Here is an 18,201-nt window from a genome sequence, read left to right on the forward strand (position 1 = left end):
TGGATTTTGGGGTCCTGTACGCGGTTAGACTGCCAAAAAGTCCCACACATGTAGTATCCCCATACTCAGAAGAAGCAGCAGAATGTATTTTGGGGTGCAATCATGCCATATTTGAACAATATATCATTTAGTGACAACTTTGTGTAATTTATTTTCAATCACTTGTGACAAAAAAATAAAATATTCAATGGGCTCAACATGCCTCTCAGCAATTTCCTTGGGGTGTCTACTTTCCAAAATTGGGTCATTTTGAAGGGGGGGGGGGGTTGTACTGCCTTGCCATTTTAGCACCTCAAAAAAATAAAATAGGCAGTCAAACTAAAAGCTGCTTAAATTCCAGAAAACGTACCCTAGTTTGTAGACGCTATAACTTTTGTGCAAACCAATAAATATATGCTTGTTGAATTTTTTTTTTACTAAAGACATGTGGCTGAATACATTATGGCCTGAATGTATGACTAAAATTGAGTTTATTGGATTTTTTTATAACAAAAAGTAGAAAATATAATTTTTTTTTTTAATTTTTAGTCTTTTTCCATTTATATCGCAAAAAATAAAAATCGCAGAGGCAATCAAATACCATCAAAAGAAAGCTCTATTTGTTGGAATAAAGGACACAAATTCCGTTTGGGTACAGCTATGCATGACCGCGCAATTACCAGTTAAAGCTGCAAAGTGCCAAACTGTAAAATGTGCTCTGGTCATTGAGCAGCCAAATCTTCCGGGGCTGAAGTGGTTAAAATGACTGTCAAATTCTTTTGAACCAATCATTCCACCCAAAAGTGGAAGCTCTGCTTATCTGCTTCCTTACCCCCTCCCCTCCAGTGCCACATTTGCCACCTTTTGGAGAGGAGGGGGGAATGGGTACCCGTTTTTGAAACCCGTCCCCACTTCCGGGAGACCTGGCTGCAGCGTGTTTCGCGTATGCACAGTAGGGAACCGGCTGCTTCACTGCTGGTTTTCCATACAGGCAGTGACGGCGGGGCAGCACCTGGGAGCAGATGGAAACATCAGCTGGGGTGCTGACATCGCTGGATTCCAGGACAGGTAAGTGCCCTAATATTAAGTCAACAGCTACAGTATTTGTTTTAACTTATTTGTGGAGGACTGGTTGACCCAGCAAATTAAGCCCAAGAGCTTAAGCCCAAAATTTAAACCCTGGATCTGCAGGTATCAAAAAGATTGCACATTTAACCTGCATGGTAAATGTGCTGACCAAATAGATTATAGTGAAAATAAGCAAAGGACAAGCCTTTCGGAACAATGTGCTGTGAACTGATGAATAAAAGACAGAAACACCTAAAAAAAAAAAAAAAATATGTTTTCTTGTTGTTAATACACCCCCCCCCATTACATACGGGAAAAAAGTGACAGGTTCCCTTTTAAGAAACAGGAGTCTAAAAGACCCTGCCCTCCAATGCACCTGCTCTCCAATTAAACTAATAACTTCACCCGGTAATCGAGATGCAAAATCCACAAAGAAATGGCTCAATGGAGGGTTATAAAATGGCCTAGTCAAAGCTCTTGAACCCCATTGAAATATTGTGGGGGCGGGGGGGGGGGGGGGAGAATATGAAAGAGGCAGTTCATGCAAGGTTGCAAACCAAGAAATTTTACAGGGAGTAGGGATCATAAATTTGATATTAAAAACTGGTGGACAATTGTGGAAAACACTTACAATAAGTAATTTTTACTAAATGGGGGAAATACAAGCTTATGAAGCCAAGGGAATACTTACTTTTACAGCCATTGATATTTTTGGTAAATTATTAAAATAGCAAATTTTTCTTATGTTTTTAATTCAAGTATATCACCTTTATCTGTAGGCACAGTTTGAATGTATCTAATGTTTGACTGTTTATATTACTTGAAAATGTCACCAGTTTCTGTGGGGTGCAATTCATTTTTAACATGACTGAGTCTATGCAGCAACCAAGAAAATTCCCAACACATTGTGTGTTCATGACTTATAGCTTCAATTGTATGAGGTCTGTTCACTATTACAAAACATCCAAAAACCTTTAATCTGATACAGAAAGCTTTCACTAGGAAAAAGCTGCTAGAATTTATACCTCATACCTGCTGGATGCCAGGTAGACACCTTTTCGTTTCAGGTCAGGAAAAGGATCTCCAAAGTCTACCTCAAAGATCTCTAGAACCGCATTGGTGTTGAATGAAGCATCTAGCTGCTGTGCAGATGTACCTAGGAGAGAAAAAAAAAAACATACAATATTCTAATGTGGCAGCTGACAATACATTAAATAGAGTTATTAAAACATAAAAATTCTAACCACTAAAATTCACATTTCAAGAGAAAAACCCCTTTACTTATTCCAGAATGTCCATGTTTTATAGGCTGCAAAATCTGTGTGCACATACAATATTATCAGCAAGGTGTGGCCAGCAACTCTGATCTAATATACAAAACACACCCACCTCTGACCTTGCTGGTCCATCCATGACCCTCTTATCACCTAGTCTGCACCCTCATTATTATCACAGCCAAACCTGGCAACAGTAATTTGCAATTAATTTCCAAAATAGATCCTAGCACCACCCACTACATCAAGTTGCAAGCCTCCGCGGCCATAAAGAAATAAAAAATGGAATATTGACTTACCAGTGCATTTCTTATCTCAGAGTAAAGTACAGAACACAGGGCTTGCATTGGTTACATGCAGGCTATCTTCAGAAGATTGGACACTGTCAAAAAATAAAAAAACTAGGCTAGGACCGCTCCTTGTGCAAGCTCATTATAACCCCAAGAGCTTTGTGTGACCACAGATGACAAAGGGAAGTCCCTGTGTCCTGTACTGTACTCGAAAATAAGGAATTTACAAACTAGTATAATTCCCATTATCTTAATTGTACAGTAAAGGACACAGGGCTTGTATTCATAGACTAAGGGACATCTCAAAGCAACAAACTGAAGGGTGGCCAACAAGATGGCAAACAGAAATGCCAACAGGCCTGCAAAAAAACAAGGGTTAAAGAACCCGAAAACAATCAAATGACAGCTTATAGCATCTTGCAGCTGAAGCTCCAATCAGCCGAGGCCTGAATATTCACTTGGTAAAACCCATAGCAGGGGTGTCAAACTGGCGGCCCTCCAGCTGTTGTGAAACTACAAGGCCCATCATGACTCTGCCTGTGGGAGTAATGCTTGTAACTATCAGCCGTGCAATGACTCATGGGACTCATGGGACAGCTGGAGCAGCAGCTGGAGGGCCGCCAGTTTGACACCTGTGCCATAGAGCATGTGAATAGAGGACCAGGCAGCAGCCCTGTAAACCTGCAATACAGATGTTTGATGCTGGAAATGGAATGAGCTCTGATAGGAAAGAGGGACCATTTCTTTAGGGGCATAGGCCCTGGAAATAAGTTGTCTGATCCACCTGCGCCAAGATGCCTTTAGGTAGGACAAAAAGTAACACAGTTTAGTGAACAGAACCTGCGGCTGCCAGATATACCCTTGCCATCCATGACAACATCCAAGCAGTGGAGAGAAATTAACATAGTGTGTTTAACCACTTGACAACTGGGCACTTAAACCCCCTTCCTAACCAGACCAATTTTCAGCTTTCGGTGCTCTCACACTTTGAATGACAATTACTCAGTCAGTCATACTACATTGTACCCATATGAAATTTTTGTCCTATTTTTCACACAAATAGAGCTTTCTTTTGGTGGCATTTGATCTCTGCTGGGTTTTTTTATTTTTTGAGCTATAAATCAAAAAAGACTGAAAATTCGATAAAAAAAAAAAATTTTTTGTTTCTGTTAAAATTTATTACAGTATTGGCAAGTATTGGCAGAGTATTAGCGAGTATTGGCAAGCATTGGCAGAGTATTGGCAGAGTTTTGCAGTGTTGCAGAGTATTGCACAGTGTTGCAGAGTATTGCCATTTAGCAGCGCTGTGGGCACTAAACATCCAGCCCACAGCGCTGCTGCCATCTCTCCCCCTCGACTGTACCGATCGGTACACAGAGGGGAGGGAGGAACTGGCGTCATGATGTGACGCCGGTTTGTTTACAAGTGATCGCTTCGTCATTTTATACATAAAATGATGTATTCACCCCCTTTGTTAGCCCATGAAAAGCTCTGGTGCAACCAATTACCTTCAGAAGTCAGGTTATTGAAATGATGTCCACCTGTGTGCAATCTAAGTGTCACATGATCTCTCATTACACATACACACCTTTTTGAAAGGCCCCAGAGGCTGCAACACCTAAGCAAGAAGCACCACTAACCAAACTAACCAAACACTGCCATGAAGACCAAGGAACTCTCCAAACAAGTAATGGACAATGCTGTTGAGAAGTACAAGTCAGGGTTAGGTTATAAAAAAATATCCAAATCTTTGATGATCCCCAAGAGCACCATCATATCTATCATAACCAAATGGAAAGAACATGGCACAACAGCAAAGCTGCCAAGAGACGGCCGCACACCAAAACTCATGGACCGGGCAAGGAGGCCATTAATCAGAGAGGCAGCACAGAGTAACCCTGGAGCAGCTGCAGAGTTCCACAGCAGAGACTGCAGTATCTGTACGTAGGACAACACCAAGTCGTACGCTCCAGAGAGTAATGGGGCGTACACACGGTCGAACTTTTCGGCTAGAAAAGTCCGACGGACCAAATCCGGTGGACAATCCGATCTTGTGTGGGCTTCCCCGGACTTTCAGCGACTTTTCCAGTCAGAAATCTGACGGACTTTAGATTTGGAACTTGCTTCAAATCTTTACGTCGTAACTCTGCCGGACCCAGAAATCCGCTCGTCTGTATGCTAGTCTGACGGACAAAAACCCACGCTAGGGCAGCTATTGGCTACTGGCTATCAACTTCCTTATTTTAGTCCGGTGTACGTCATCACGTACGAATCCGTCGGACTTGTGTGATCGTATGTAGGCAAGTCCGTTCATTAGAAAGTCCGCCGCAAATCCGCCAAAAGTCCAACGAAAGTTTGTCGGACAGGCTGTCGGACTTTTGTAGCCGAAAAGTCTGACCGCGTGTACGCCCCATTAGGCTTTATGGCAGAGTGGCCAGAAGAAAGCCATTACACTTTCAGCAAAAACCAAAATGGTACATTGTGAGTTTGCGAAAAGGCATGTGGGAGACTCCCAAAATGTATGGAGGAAGGTGCTCTGGTCTGATGAGACTAAAATTTAACTTTTTGGCCATCAAAGAAAATGCTATGTCTGTCGCAAACCCAACGCATCACATCACCCAAAGAACAACATTCCCACAGTGAAACACGGTGGTGGCAGCATCATGCTATGGGGAGGTTTTCCAGCAGTCGGGACTGGGAAACTGGTCAGAGTTGAGGGAAAGATGGATGGTGCTAAATACAGGGATATTCTTGAGCAAAACTTGTACCACTGTGTGTGATTTGAGGCTAGAACGGAGGTTCACCTTCCAGCAGGACAATGACCCCAAACACACTGCTAAAGCAACACTTGAGTGGTTTAAGGGGAAACATGTTAATGTGTTGGAATGGCCTAGTCAAAGACCAGACCTCAATCCAATAGAAAATCTGTGGTCAGACAAAGATTGCTGTTAACAAGCACAAACCATCCAACTTGAAGGAGCTGGAGCAGTTTTGCAAGGAGGAATGGTCAAAAATCCCAGTGGTAAGATGTGGCAAGCTCATAGAGACTTATCCAAAGCGACTTGGAGCCGTGATAGCCGCAAAAGGTGGCTCTACAAAGTACTGACTTTAGGGGGGTGAATAGTTATGCACATTGACTTCATCTGTTATTTTGTCCTATTTTTTGTTTGCTTCACAATAAAAAATAAATAACAAATAACAATAGAAAATAACAATAGAAAAAGAAAAAAAATCTTCAGTTGTGGGCATGTGCTGTAAATTAAATGATGCAAATCCTCAAAACAATCCATGTTAATTCCAGGCCCTCTGGGCTTTCACACTGGAGACACAGCAGCAGCTGTTTCGGGTCGGTTTGCAGGCGCTATTTTTAGCGCAATAGCGCCTGCAAATCGCCCCAGTGTGAAAGGGGTCTTACACAAGCGGTGGGTATAGCTGGCTTTAGGTTAGCTATGCTAGCATTCCAGGCTCTTTTCAGGAGAATGTCACCTCTCTTATCCATACCATCTCTAAGATGGCTCAAAGGCAAGGTGAGACCATGTGGAGATGTTTAATAGGGGAGCATCTAACTTGGAGAACTTTTTCTATACTGCCCCTGGATCATCATTAAAAGGAAACCTGTTCAGGTTGTTGGAAAAGGGCCTTTTCTTAGGTTCTGACCATTCCTTTAGGATATCAGACATTACTTGGTGAACAGGGAAGATGTTGTTTTTTTTTCTGGTATCCCAGGCACATTTGGTTGTGTCTAGAAAGTTGACCTCCTTCCTAAATGCCTAGCGCCTAATTGCCTATAAAAGGCACTCAAAAGGCCATTAACTTCCTCTAAAAAGAACTTGAACCCTTTACCAGAATCACACACGTCATCCAGCTCAGAATCAGAAGCTGCAGCATCTTACATAGTTGGTGAGGTTGAAATAAGACAAGTCCATCCAGTCCAACCCGTTTGTGCTTTTATGCTAATAGTACATCGTATATCCCTGTATGTTGTGGTCATTAAGGTACCCATCTAACAGTTTTTTTAAATTATCAGTGCTCCTCGCTGATACCACTGTTTGTGGATGAGAATTCCACATCCTTACTGCTCTGACAGTAAAGAACCCTCTATGCAGTTTAAGGTTAAACCGCTTCTCTTCTAATTTTAGTGAATGGCCGTGTGTTTTTTTTTTTAATTCCCTTTCACTGAAAAGTTTTGTACCCTATGCTAGGGTCACCAGTACGGTATTTATACATCAACATCATATCCCCTCTCAAGCGTCTCCTCTCAAGAAAGAATAAGTTCAATATTTGTAGTCTTTCCCCATAGCAGAGATCCTCCAGTCCCTTAAATTAGTTTTGTTGCCCTTCTCTGGACGGCATACTCCAGGTGCGGCCGGACCAGAGTCTTGTAGAGTGGGAGAATTATCGTTTTGTCTCTGGAGTGAATCCCCTTTTTAATGCAACCCAATATACTGCTGGCTTTGCTTGCAGCAGCTTGGCTTTGCATGCCATTGCTGAGCCTGTCATCTACTAGGACCCCCAGATCCTTTTGAATCCTAGATTCCCCCAGAGGTTCTCCCCCAGCGAGTAAAATTGCATTCACATTTTCAGCACCTAGATGCGTTACTTTGCCATGTAGTTGCCTACCCCATTAATTTGTTTAGGTCTTTTTTCTACATCCTGCATAGAAGTTATTTCTCTAAGCAACTTTGTATCCTCAGCAAATACTGAGATTAAGCCGTTTATACCAACCTCCAGATCGTTTTGGTCACTATCTCTTGGGCCAACATCTTAATCCCCTCTGTTGTTTCTGCAGGATCGGAATCAACCAAACTGGGGAAGAAGGCACTGGCACAAACTGGCTGACTGGTTTACAAGAGGCCTGCACTTCAGAAATAAGGTTACAGAATTGTCTGAAACATAGAAGTCATCTCATCCAGGAAAGAGGTGGAAAAGGAAACTTTCAGGAGAAACTCAAATATCTTCTTCTAATATCTTAGCAACAAATGTCCCGATAGATTTCAGATAATTGGATGGAATGCACTCCCCTCGTGGGACACACTCTTTGCTTGTCTGGATAGGCCTCTCTCACCGGTCTAGCAGCCAGCACGCAGCACGATCTAAAGTCTCTGCCACAGACTTACTTGGAGGGTAAATCTGCACGATCCTCTGCCACAGGATGCATCAGATCTTCTGCAGTGAACAGTCAGTCACAGTGCCTGAACCTTTAAGCCGAACCAGCGACACTATGCTGTATAATCGCTTCTTTTGGATACGTGCTGCAACCGAGTCACCTGGCACCTCTATAGACCAGCACGCTGCAAGATCTCTCCAAGACTGGTCCTCCCCTGGGATCTCCTCGGCTGTCCAGCTTCGTCACACAGGACCGACAGCTTAGGACCATTCCTCGGCCGCGGTGATAGGCTCCAGACAAGCCTCTGGACCCACCCCTGCACCGCAGCATTGTGGGCCTCCTGATCGGAGGACCACGAGGTAGCTCCTTAACACATACCTGTTGGCCAGGAGGGCCAGCAGGTGGCTGTAGAACGACCCTAAAACATGGCGTCTGTCCCATAAATACCCCCTTCCCAGAATGCAACTCGGAGGACCACCTCCACCGAGCTTGTCTCCGAGACAGAGGAACATCTATACACTTCGACACGTTGCCTTTCCAACACTGACTAGTGGTAACAGCGACACCCTCCGGTCAGCACGGAAGCACACACAACATCAGCCAAGCTGGAACAGAGGCAAACTTTTAACCTTCCTAACACCCAATTTACTAAATTTACCTAATCTGCGGTAGATTGTAAATCTACCAGCGCTATATGTCTATAGCATGAAAAAGTCAAAAAGAGTGGGGAAGCTCAGCCCAAGTCAGTCTACAGGTGCTTTGGTCTGCTAGGGACCAACCACCTGGGTTTTCCAGGTGACCAGCCCATAACCAACCACCACCAAAAATACACAGTGAATAAGGCAGCTCCTGGCTGCCTACCTGTGTCCCACTGGTGCCTGTTTCTCCCAGAGTCTTTATGTGGGATGAAGGCTCAGTTTTGGCCCCCCGTGTGCTCCAGTCCTTCGGACGCTCAACAAGCCCATGGTGCAGTGCCAAGACATTGCACTAGCTCACTCCCTTCTCTCTGCGCCTAATGAGACTGAAAAGCAGTGTCACGGTTGCCCCGTGATGACCTCTACCTGAAATGGTGCCTGGGATCTTTCGGTCAGGCGGCGTCAGCTCTGGCCAAGGGAAGGAATGCTCCTCCTCCACAACAAAGCACCGAGAGCCCCCGGTCGAACAAGTAAATGCCGCACTGCCATCCACGTCCCTCACCAGGCTCCAAATAGAGGCGGGAGCAGGTCTTCTCTTGCCAGTACCAAGGAGTCGTCTTGTGGCCAGAACAAAAAACGGCTGAGAGAAACCACACCTCCCCAAATGTACTCCCTCACTCCTAGGCAGCAATTGTGAAATGTGGCTCACCTAGTTTAAAAAGACCCTGCCATAGGCAACATGTAACCTCCGGATGGAGGAAACACAAATAACTGCCAATTTTACAGAGGGACCACCTTTTCAAGATTTGATGGCAATGATGTTCCCTGAACCACCTAACACAATTTTCTATTTAAAGCAGTATTAAATCCAAAACCAAAAATGGAATATATTGCAGATCATCAGAATCATGAATCAAGAATCAATTTTTTTGGCTTTTTCTCCACTCTGTTTTCACCTGATCTGGCTAGTAGCATACCTCCTGTATTAGAGTGTCCCCCACTCTGGATGAAGGAGCACAGGAGCACCTATGGACAGAAGCATGGTCAGTCTGGGGGACGGAAGTGTTGGATGTAATAGCAGATGTAGATACATCAACACATTGAAGCCAGTTACACAAGCAGTTAAAGTTTTCAAAATCTTTTGGGATAAGGATTTTGAATAAATAAAAGCTGATTATTTTAAGAACCCGTCAGTGGTAAAAGGTTTGTCTCAACACCAACTGCACATTTGCAGGAGAACGTTTTTGTTAAATTCACATTCTAATTCATATAGCATAAATAAAGCGGAACTATACTCACCTGGGATCCAGCGATGCAGAGTCCTGGAGCTCCCCGCTGGCTGGCTTCTGGGTCTTGATCACCCGCCGCCTTCATTGGCCAGTGCATGCTTCGGTATTGCCGAATTCCTACAGTGAGCTGCAGCTCACTATACAGAGATGGGCAAGTCATCTCGTGTTCGAGAGAAAGATGGGGAGGCCCCAGGTGTGCCTTCCAGTCCCTGACATCTGTAGCGATTTGTGCTCAGACTGGGTATCACCATAGTTGACTATTGTGTCAAGTGTTCCTCCATAGTCCACCATACTAGGGATTCTTTCCCTGGATTGAAGGAATCCCAGCTTGAATTCCAAACCAGCAATTGAAATAGGTTATTAGTCATTTTCAGGATTCGCTTCACCTTCTCTGTAGATGGTGCATACAGTAGAAGTTGTCCAAGCAAGGGATGATGCTTAGTTCCTGAATCCTTAGTGCGGAGGGAGAGCCTGGAATTGAAAGTATGTGTGTCTTTTGATTCTTCTATTGTGAAGCACAAAAACTGAATGTGTTTATGGTGCATAGGAAAACACAGGTATTCTTGATAACTAGGATTGTCATGAAGGTACTCTTGGGAAGGAGGTCTCTAGCAGAGACCCCAAAATTGCCTGTACCTTAACACCTTGTTTAGGTTTTTCAAATTGAGGTTAACCACTTCTCCTTAGATGGACGTCATATGATGTTCTGGAGTTTAAGTGGATAAATCTGAATGATGCTTACAGCTGCAAGCATCACTCAGATATATTTTTTGTCTGCTGGCAATTCCCTGTCATGTAAAAACAATCAGAGCGGATGTTCAGCCGCTTGATTGTTTTTACAGGCGGCGGCAGGGGAAGTTTAGCATAGAGCTGCCTGAGGACCAGATGGTCCCCAATCATCTTCATGACTCTCGGAGGCCAGGCTTGATGTTATGACGTCACGACCGGCCCCGGCAATTGTAAACACTGCCTTATATTCGACTGGAGACCCTAAGATTTAAAAAAAAAATACACTATCTCAGGCTTTCCAGCCGGAAGGGAGAAGAGGAGAGGAGAGGAGAGATGTGAGACTTATAGACCCCACATCTCTCCATAAAGAGGACCTGTCATGCCCTATTCCTTTTCCAAGGGATGTTTGGCGCCATTCCACCAGTGTGCGCAATCTTAAAGCGTGACATGTTCGGTATCTATCTACTTGGCATAACATCATCTTTCACATGATACAAAAAAAAAAAAAAGAAGTCAGGCTAACTGTAGTGTTTAGGTTTTTTTTTACTTTTTTTCCCCTCAAAAAAAAAGTGTTTGAAAAATTGCTGCACAATACTGTGTGACATAAAAAGTTGCAAAGATCACCATTTTATTCCCTAGGGTCTCTGCTAAAAAAACCAAAAGAAACAAAAAAAAAAAACCAAACAAACATACATACGGTATATATTGTTTGGGGGTTCTGAGTAATTTTCTAGCAAAAAAATTATATTTACAAATAGGAGAGGAGTGCCAGAATAGGCCCGGTATGGAAGGGGTTAGAATTTCATCTTCTACAACATATGTAATGACATGCTGTTAACAATATTTCCCAGAGCCTGGTTCAGCCTTGTGGTTGGACTCCAGCCTGTACCTTTGCTGGAATCATGCTAACATAATAGGATTTTTATAACAGCTTACCTGTAAATTCCTTTTCTTTGTACATCACGGGACACAGAGCCATAGTAATTACTATGTGGGTTATAAGCCACCTTCAGGTGATGGACACTGGCACATCCTAAATGGGAAGTTGCCTCCCTATATAACCCCTCCCACTACTGGGAGTACCTCAGTTTTTGTAGCAAAGCAATACATGTGTATACCAGAAAGAGGGGAGGGACCTTTGTGTCCCGTGATGTACTTTAAAGAAAAGGATTTTACAGGTAAGCTGTTATAAAAATCCTATTTTCTTAATCGTACATCACGGGACACAGAGCCATAGTAATTACTATGTGGGATGTCCCAGAGCAATACCAACTGAGGGGAGGAAGACACAACAGAAGTAAGGCAACTTGAGATCAGAGGACTTATACTTATACTGCTGCCTGCAGCACGCTGCGCCCAAAGGCAACATCCTCATGTCTTTTTACTTCCAGCTGATAGAATCTGGTAAATGTATAGACTGAAGACCAAGTTGCGGCCTTGCAGATTTGAGCCATGGAGGCTTGGTGATGCACTGCCCCTGAAGCACTAACAGCCCTGGAGGAGTGCGCTTTCATTTGAGAGGGTGGAATCTACCTCCTTAAACCATAAGCTAGAATGATTACTTGTCAAATCCATTTAGAAATAGTAGATTTCGATGCTGCCTGTCCTCTTTCAGGACCTTCAGGCAACACAAACAAAACATCCGTTTTTCGAATTTGAGCAGTCGCCTTTAAGTAGACCTTGACTGCTCTCACCACATCAAGAGAATGTAGTGGTGATTTTTCTTCCATAGAACACGGTTCTGGAAAAAAAAGGTAGAACAACATCCTGGTTTAGATAAAAACCCGACACTACCTTTGGTAGAAAGTTAGGATGAGGACGCAAATACTACCTTATCCTTGTGAATAATAAATATGGCTCTTTACAAGAAAGAGCAGCCAACTCTGATACCCTTCTTGCAGAGGATATGGTTACCAGAAAAACTAGTTTCCTTGTCAAAAGGACCAAGGGAATATGTTGTATCGGCTCAAAAAGGCTGTTTTTGTAACGCTGACAGAACTAAATTCAAGTCTCAAGGGTTCAGGGGTGACCTAACCAGGGGATTAAGCCGCGTTACCCCCTAAAAAAAACTAGCAACCAAACAATGCAAAGCAAGTGGACGTTGAAACAATACCGATAAGGCCGAGACCTGGCCTTTGAAAGTACTCAAGGCCAGCTTCATTTCTAACCCCATCTGCAGAAAGTCAAGGATTCTACCCATGACATAACTCCTGGGGTGCCAACCCCTGGATTCATCCCAGGAGACATATGCCTTCCAGACTCTAGAATATGTGATTCTGGAGGCCTTGCATTAACCAAGGTAGATACCACAGAACTTGACAGTCCACGTATCTTCAGAATGTGGGTCTCAATAGCCAAACCGTTAAATTTAGTGTTTGTAAGGTAGGATAGAATACCGGACCATGCGAGAGAAGGTCTGGACGTGGTGGTAGGGTACATGGGACCTCCTTAAGACCTCTGCATACCAAGATCTCCTGGGCCACAAGAATCACTGACTTCCCTTCCCACTTGATCCTGCGAAGAAGCCGTGGACGCAGGCAGAATAGGAGGGAATGCATAAATCAGCGAGAACTGATTTCACGGGAACAGCAAGGCATCTGTTCTACATGCTAGCGGATCCTTTGTTCTTGACACAAAGTTGTCGATTTCTTTGTTGAACCTGGAAACAAAACAGATCTACGTCTGGGATCCCCCATCTTTGACATATTGACAGGAAGATATCAGGATGAAGGAGCCATTCTCCCGGGAACAACTGCTGGCGACTCAATTAGTCCGCCTGCCAATTTTCTATTCCTAGAATGAAGACTGCAGATAGGCAAAGTACATTGTTTTCTGCCCAAGATAGGATATGATTCACCTTTCTCTGGGCCGCACAACTTCTTGTGCCCCCTTGGTGATTGATATAGGCCATTGCTGTGGCATTGTCGGATTGGATCCTGACAGGACAATTCCGTAAACTGAACGTTCAGGCCCTCAGGACCAAGAGCTCTGCCCGAATGTCTAGAATGTTAATGGGCAAGGTCATTTCTGATCTGGACCACTTCTCTTGGACAGTTGCCTATTCCAGGGCTGCTCCCCAACCCAAAAAAGGTTGGCATAAGTTGTTACCACTTCCCAGGTAACTGTAGGAAGGATTTTCCCCTTAGCAGATTTTTGGTTATTAACCATAAACTGAGGCTTCCGCGCACCTTTGGAGTCACATTGGGAAATCTAGAGCCTGAACCTTCTTGTTCCAAGCTGATAGGATACTGTTTTGCAGCAGTCTCAAATGAAACTGAGCATAAGGAATGGCCTCGAATGAAGCCACCATCTTTCCCAACAACCTCATGCAAAGCTGAATACAAGGATTCATCTTGCTTCAACCACCTGAATCAGTTCCTTTATGGCGCTGATCTTTGCCTGGGGCAAGAATACCCTTTTCTGGGTGTATCTATGATCAGGCCCAAGTATTTTATCCTTCTTCATGGTTTTAAGGAAGATTTCTCTAGGTTGAGAATCCAACCTAGGTATTCCAGGTAGTTGAATGTGGTGACCATACTTTGGTCTAAGTGGGCTACCGACTGGTCTATCAAGAGCAGATCGCCTAGGTAAACTAGAATCGTTATACCTTGGGCCCTTAATCTGGCTAGAGGAGGGGCCAGAACCTTTGTAAAACACTCAAGGTGCAGTAGCTAGACCAAAAAGCAGAGCTACAAACTGAAAATGAAGATTTTTCTACCTTGAAAAGTAGATATTACTGGTGTGTGGGGAAATAGGCACATGGAGGTATGAATCCTTGATGTCGATTGACGCCAGAAGTTCTTCTCCTTGTAGGATGGAGACAACTGATTGGATTGACTCCATGCGAAAAAAGAGCGGATATTCAGGAACTGATTTAGATTTTGAGATCCAAAATGTCCATTCGGTTTTGGCACCGTGAAAAAAGGTTTGAACAAAACCCCCCAACCCCTGCTCTTACATGGGGACCACCACGATTACTTTTTGCCAAAAGATGGTCCAATGCTTGAAAGAAAGACTTTTTTCTCTGGATCCTTAGGAACGTTTGATCTGGGAAAACGAGGAGACGGGAACTCTTGGAACTCCAGTTTGTACCCTGGAGCTATTGAGGAAGTCCCCCATCTGTCTCGACACTCTTCCTGCCAGACCCTTGAGAGCTGCAGAAGTATTCCCCCTACTCAAGCGACCGGGGGGCGCCACCTCATAAGGAGGCTTTAGTATTTTGTAGGTTCCCCCCCAAGACTTCTTTTGTCCCTGGGGTTGACCCTGAGGATTACCTCTTGAACTCGGCGGCGGAGGCCGCCATGACTGCCTGGAAGCTGATGCCCCTGGCACTGGAGAAGGAGCTTGTTAAAATGAAATACGTTTACTCCTTTTCTTAAATGGCAAAGGGGTACTTTATCCACTAGAAAGTCTTTGGATGTATTACCCAAAACATCCCCAGTCAGTTCACTGCAAAAAGGAAGACTAGCCAGGAGCTTCTTGCATGGCGCTTAGCGAAAGGCCGGAAGAATAGAATCCCTCATAGCAACTATTGTAAACATAAAGCTGCTAGTAGCTTGCCAGATCCTGGGCCTGCTGAACAGGATAACCTTGAGCACCTGTTTAAACTGGTCTCTCAAGGATTGACCAATTACTGTCAGCGCAGGCTGAAACACTCAACCCTGCCAGAGAAAAAAAGTGTTCTTCAATAGGAATTCCGACTTTTTATCCGTTGGATCACTAAGCATTTGAGCATTGTCTGCCGGACAAGTCAAACTTTTATGCACAGAGGATATAGCAGCGTCAATTGCTGGTATACCCCACTTTTAGTGAATTTTTTCCTCCATAGGATAAAGTATGAAAAATGTTTTAGGAGGGAAAAAATGCTTATCTGGGTGATCCATACAAAGATAGAGAAAAATGGTATTCCCGCCTAAGTTCGTATACTAGTAGTACTCACCGATTATATATCGGGGGGTGTAATCAATAACAACACTATGTCAAAAGTAGAAAAATAAAAAATGAAGAGATATATACACACCCTTAAGAGTTAACTACAATTAAGTTTATTGCTTAAAAGAGCAAAATACAATAATTCACAGCAAGCCAAAAACCCTGCTCATCCCCTGTATATAGTACAAAAAGGAATTATAAACAAATTTCCTAGTGTTCTATACTTCCCTACATCAAATAAGAACAGATAATCTTATATGAATATATAACCATCTCCCACTAGGGGGAAAAATAGGAAAGTACAGCAGTCCACAGGCCCCTCCCTCCCCTAGATAAAAAGCACCCCCTATAATACCTGTAAAGATCCCCCAAGCCACCTATATACGAATGACCAGCATGTGATTCCTAAACGGACCAGTGCGTTTCCGTGAAGCACAGATAGTAGTCACACTGTTCCAAGATGGAATGATGCACAATCCACACTATCCCCCTTGGGGATATTGTTTTGACAGCAAATGATGCATTACCTGAAACAACTAATCTGAATGCTTCATTTGAGATCTATCCTGCATACCAGATTCCCTGGACAATGATCAAAGTGTCTGTTGGTCTATCATCAGCTTGCTTTGATAGCATTGAAACATTGCACAAACTGGAAACCTACAGAAAATTCACAGGTGAGGAACCACTTGCTGAGGAATTGTATGCATTGCACATACATTGACAGATTGATCTCTACACAAGATTAGTGTAGATCTCTGCGTTACCAGCTGGATCCACGAGTAACCACTACAGATTGAAAAATCGTATCATTATATCAATCGTATCATTATATCAATTGTCTATGGGAGTTTACCTGCATGCTGTGGGAAACCTAACATGTGGTTACATTAAATATACCTGTGAATATATCTGTGGCTTTGAAATAGCATCACCTGGAGTTGCAGTGTCTAGGGACTCATACTACCTTTCTGGTATGTGGATATATATCTCTGTCTCCGCTATTGCACTTTAACATCAGGACGAGAGCAACAGGAACCAATTAATATTAGAGAATCAATACACCTGTCTGCGAGGGAGTCTTTTTACCATGCCTTGGATAAACTTTTATTGTGACCAATAAACTTGTGTTTTTACACAGCCCCATTGACTGACTGACCGGTGATACCAATAAGCAATATGGGTGCATCAGAATAGTGTGGATTGTGCCATCTTGGAACAGTGTGACTAGTGTCCCTAGCAGTGTCCCTAGTGGGAGTTATATATTCATATAAGGTCATCTGTTCTTATTTGATGTAGGGAAGTATAGAACACTAGGGAATTTGTTTATAATTCCTTTTTGTCCTATATACAGGGGATAAGCGGGATTTTTGGCTTGCTGTGAATTTTTGTATTTTGCTCTTTTAAGCAATAAATGTAATTGTAGTTAACTCTTTAGGGTGTGTGTGTGTGTCGCATCCACTGCTTGAGCAATAGTCCAGCCACTGCCGCTGCTATTAACGCTCAGCCTGATGCTATTAGTAAATGTGCCAAGGGAATGCCTGTGTCACTAACCTCTTACATGCCCCTTTTTGCTCTTGTGTCCCTCCGATATCTGCAGCCAGCAAAAATGGAGCTTTTAAACATACTCCCGCGCTGGACGTTGCAGGATGCCAACGCCGGCTAAACCCTGCCACTTCCATCACATCGCGGCCCTCTCTCTTTTCAAAAGTGGGTTTTCCCACACAAACACAGGCCTCCAATCTGATCGGCGCGTGCGTGTGTGTGTGGGGGGGATGGTGAGGAGGAGACCTGTAACAAGCCGCCGTGCAGGGGCGGTGAAAAAATGGAGCGGCATCGCAGATTGTTTTTGGCTTCCCCCTATCCAGGAAGAGGGGGAGAGCTTTGTCCAAGTGGGGGGGTGTTTCGTGGAAGAAAATCCCCCCCAATCTTACCGGAGGTCTGAGCTGCTCGCCGGAGGGAAGCCTGCTGCTTCTGTGACACAGCGTGATTTTTGAGGAAAGCATGACAAGGTACGTGCCCTATACCCACCCCCAGTGGTGACTCTTAGGCATGACAACATTTACTTTTTTAAAGGAGACATTTCATAAGAAAATGTAAATATTCCTTAGAAACCTCCACTTACCTTTCCCGCCGCAGGGTTTTCTGTGGTAAAAACCAACAGACCCAAACTTCACCTCTCACAGTGGGCTCCGTTACAAAACCTTCAGGAAATCGGGGACTCTCGGGGAACCCACACTCCTGGACCCGTAAAGCACCCCACCAGTAAAAACTTTGGCTGAAAACACCAAAGCTCTGGATCTCGGGGTCCAGCTCTCTAAAAAGAGAAACGTTACGGGCTAAACCTCGTTTCTTCCGCCGCAAGGCCCAGGTACCATTCAATTCGGCCTGAAAAGACACTTTGAATGGATCCGGCTGCATAGCTAGCCCCAGCAAGAATTGCTCCAGTGGAGCTCAGCACAGCGCATCTTTACTCGTGACCAACACCTTAGACACTGGCGAAAAAACTGAGGTACTCCCAATAGTGGGAGGGGTTATATAGGGAGGCAACTTCCTGTTTAGGGTGTGCCAGTGTCCATCACCTGAAGGTGGCCTATAACCCACATAGTAATTACTATGGCTCTGTGTCCCATCTTGGTAACCAGCTAGTTCTTGAAAAACTAAGAACTCTTATCACTATATCATCCGGCATGCCCAAACATTTGGAGAAATTAGACAAATCACTTCGTTAGTGTTGATTGTCTGGGGACTGATATGCATAACACTACTTTCATCCCAGCACTTAATGGCAGAACAATGCAAGCTTCTCAATTAAGGATGCCACACGACCCTGATACTAGGAGTTGTTTGAACTGCAGTTGGCATGAACGTGAGTGTGCAGGGCCCTGTAACTGTTGC

General features: G+C 44.0%; 1 protein-coding gene across 5 annotated transcripts in view; it reads right to left on the reverse strand.

Moving 5' to 3' along the window:
• SEC31B (SEC31 homolog B, COPII coat complex component) overlaps window positions 1–18,201 on the reverse strand; it is a 387,082-nt gene that overhangs the window by 266,690 nt on the left and 102,191 nt on the right. For 4 of the 5 annotated variants that reach the window (XM_073596586.1, XM_073596585.1, XM_073596584.1 and 1 more), the window contains exon 3: window positions 2,080–2,203. In XM_073596586.1, the coding sequence (XP_073452687.1) occupies window positions 2,080–2,203 (124 nt within the window). Of the gene's footprint in view, window positions 1–2,079; window positions 2,206–18,201 lie in introns of those variants that run through there. The other variant, XM_073596587.1, reaches the window with a different exon arrangement.

The sequence above is a fragment of the Aquarana catesbeiana genome, linkage group LG08, assembly GCF_042186555.1.
Source record: "Aquarana catesbeiana isolate 2022-GZ linkage group LG08, ASM4218655v1, whole genome shotgun sequence".
Taxonomy (NCBI): Eukaryota; Metazoa; Chordata; class Amphibia; order Anura; family Ranidae; genus Aquarana; species Aquarana catesbeiana.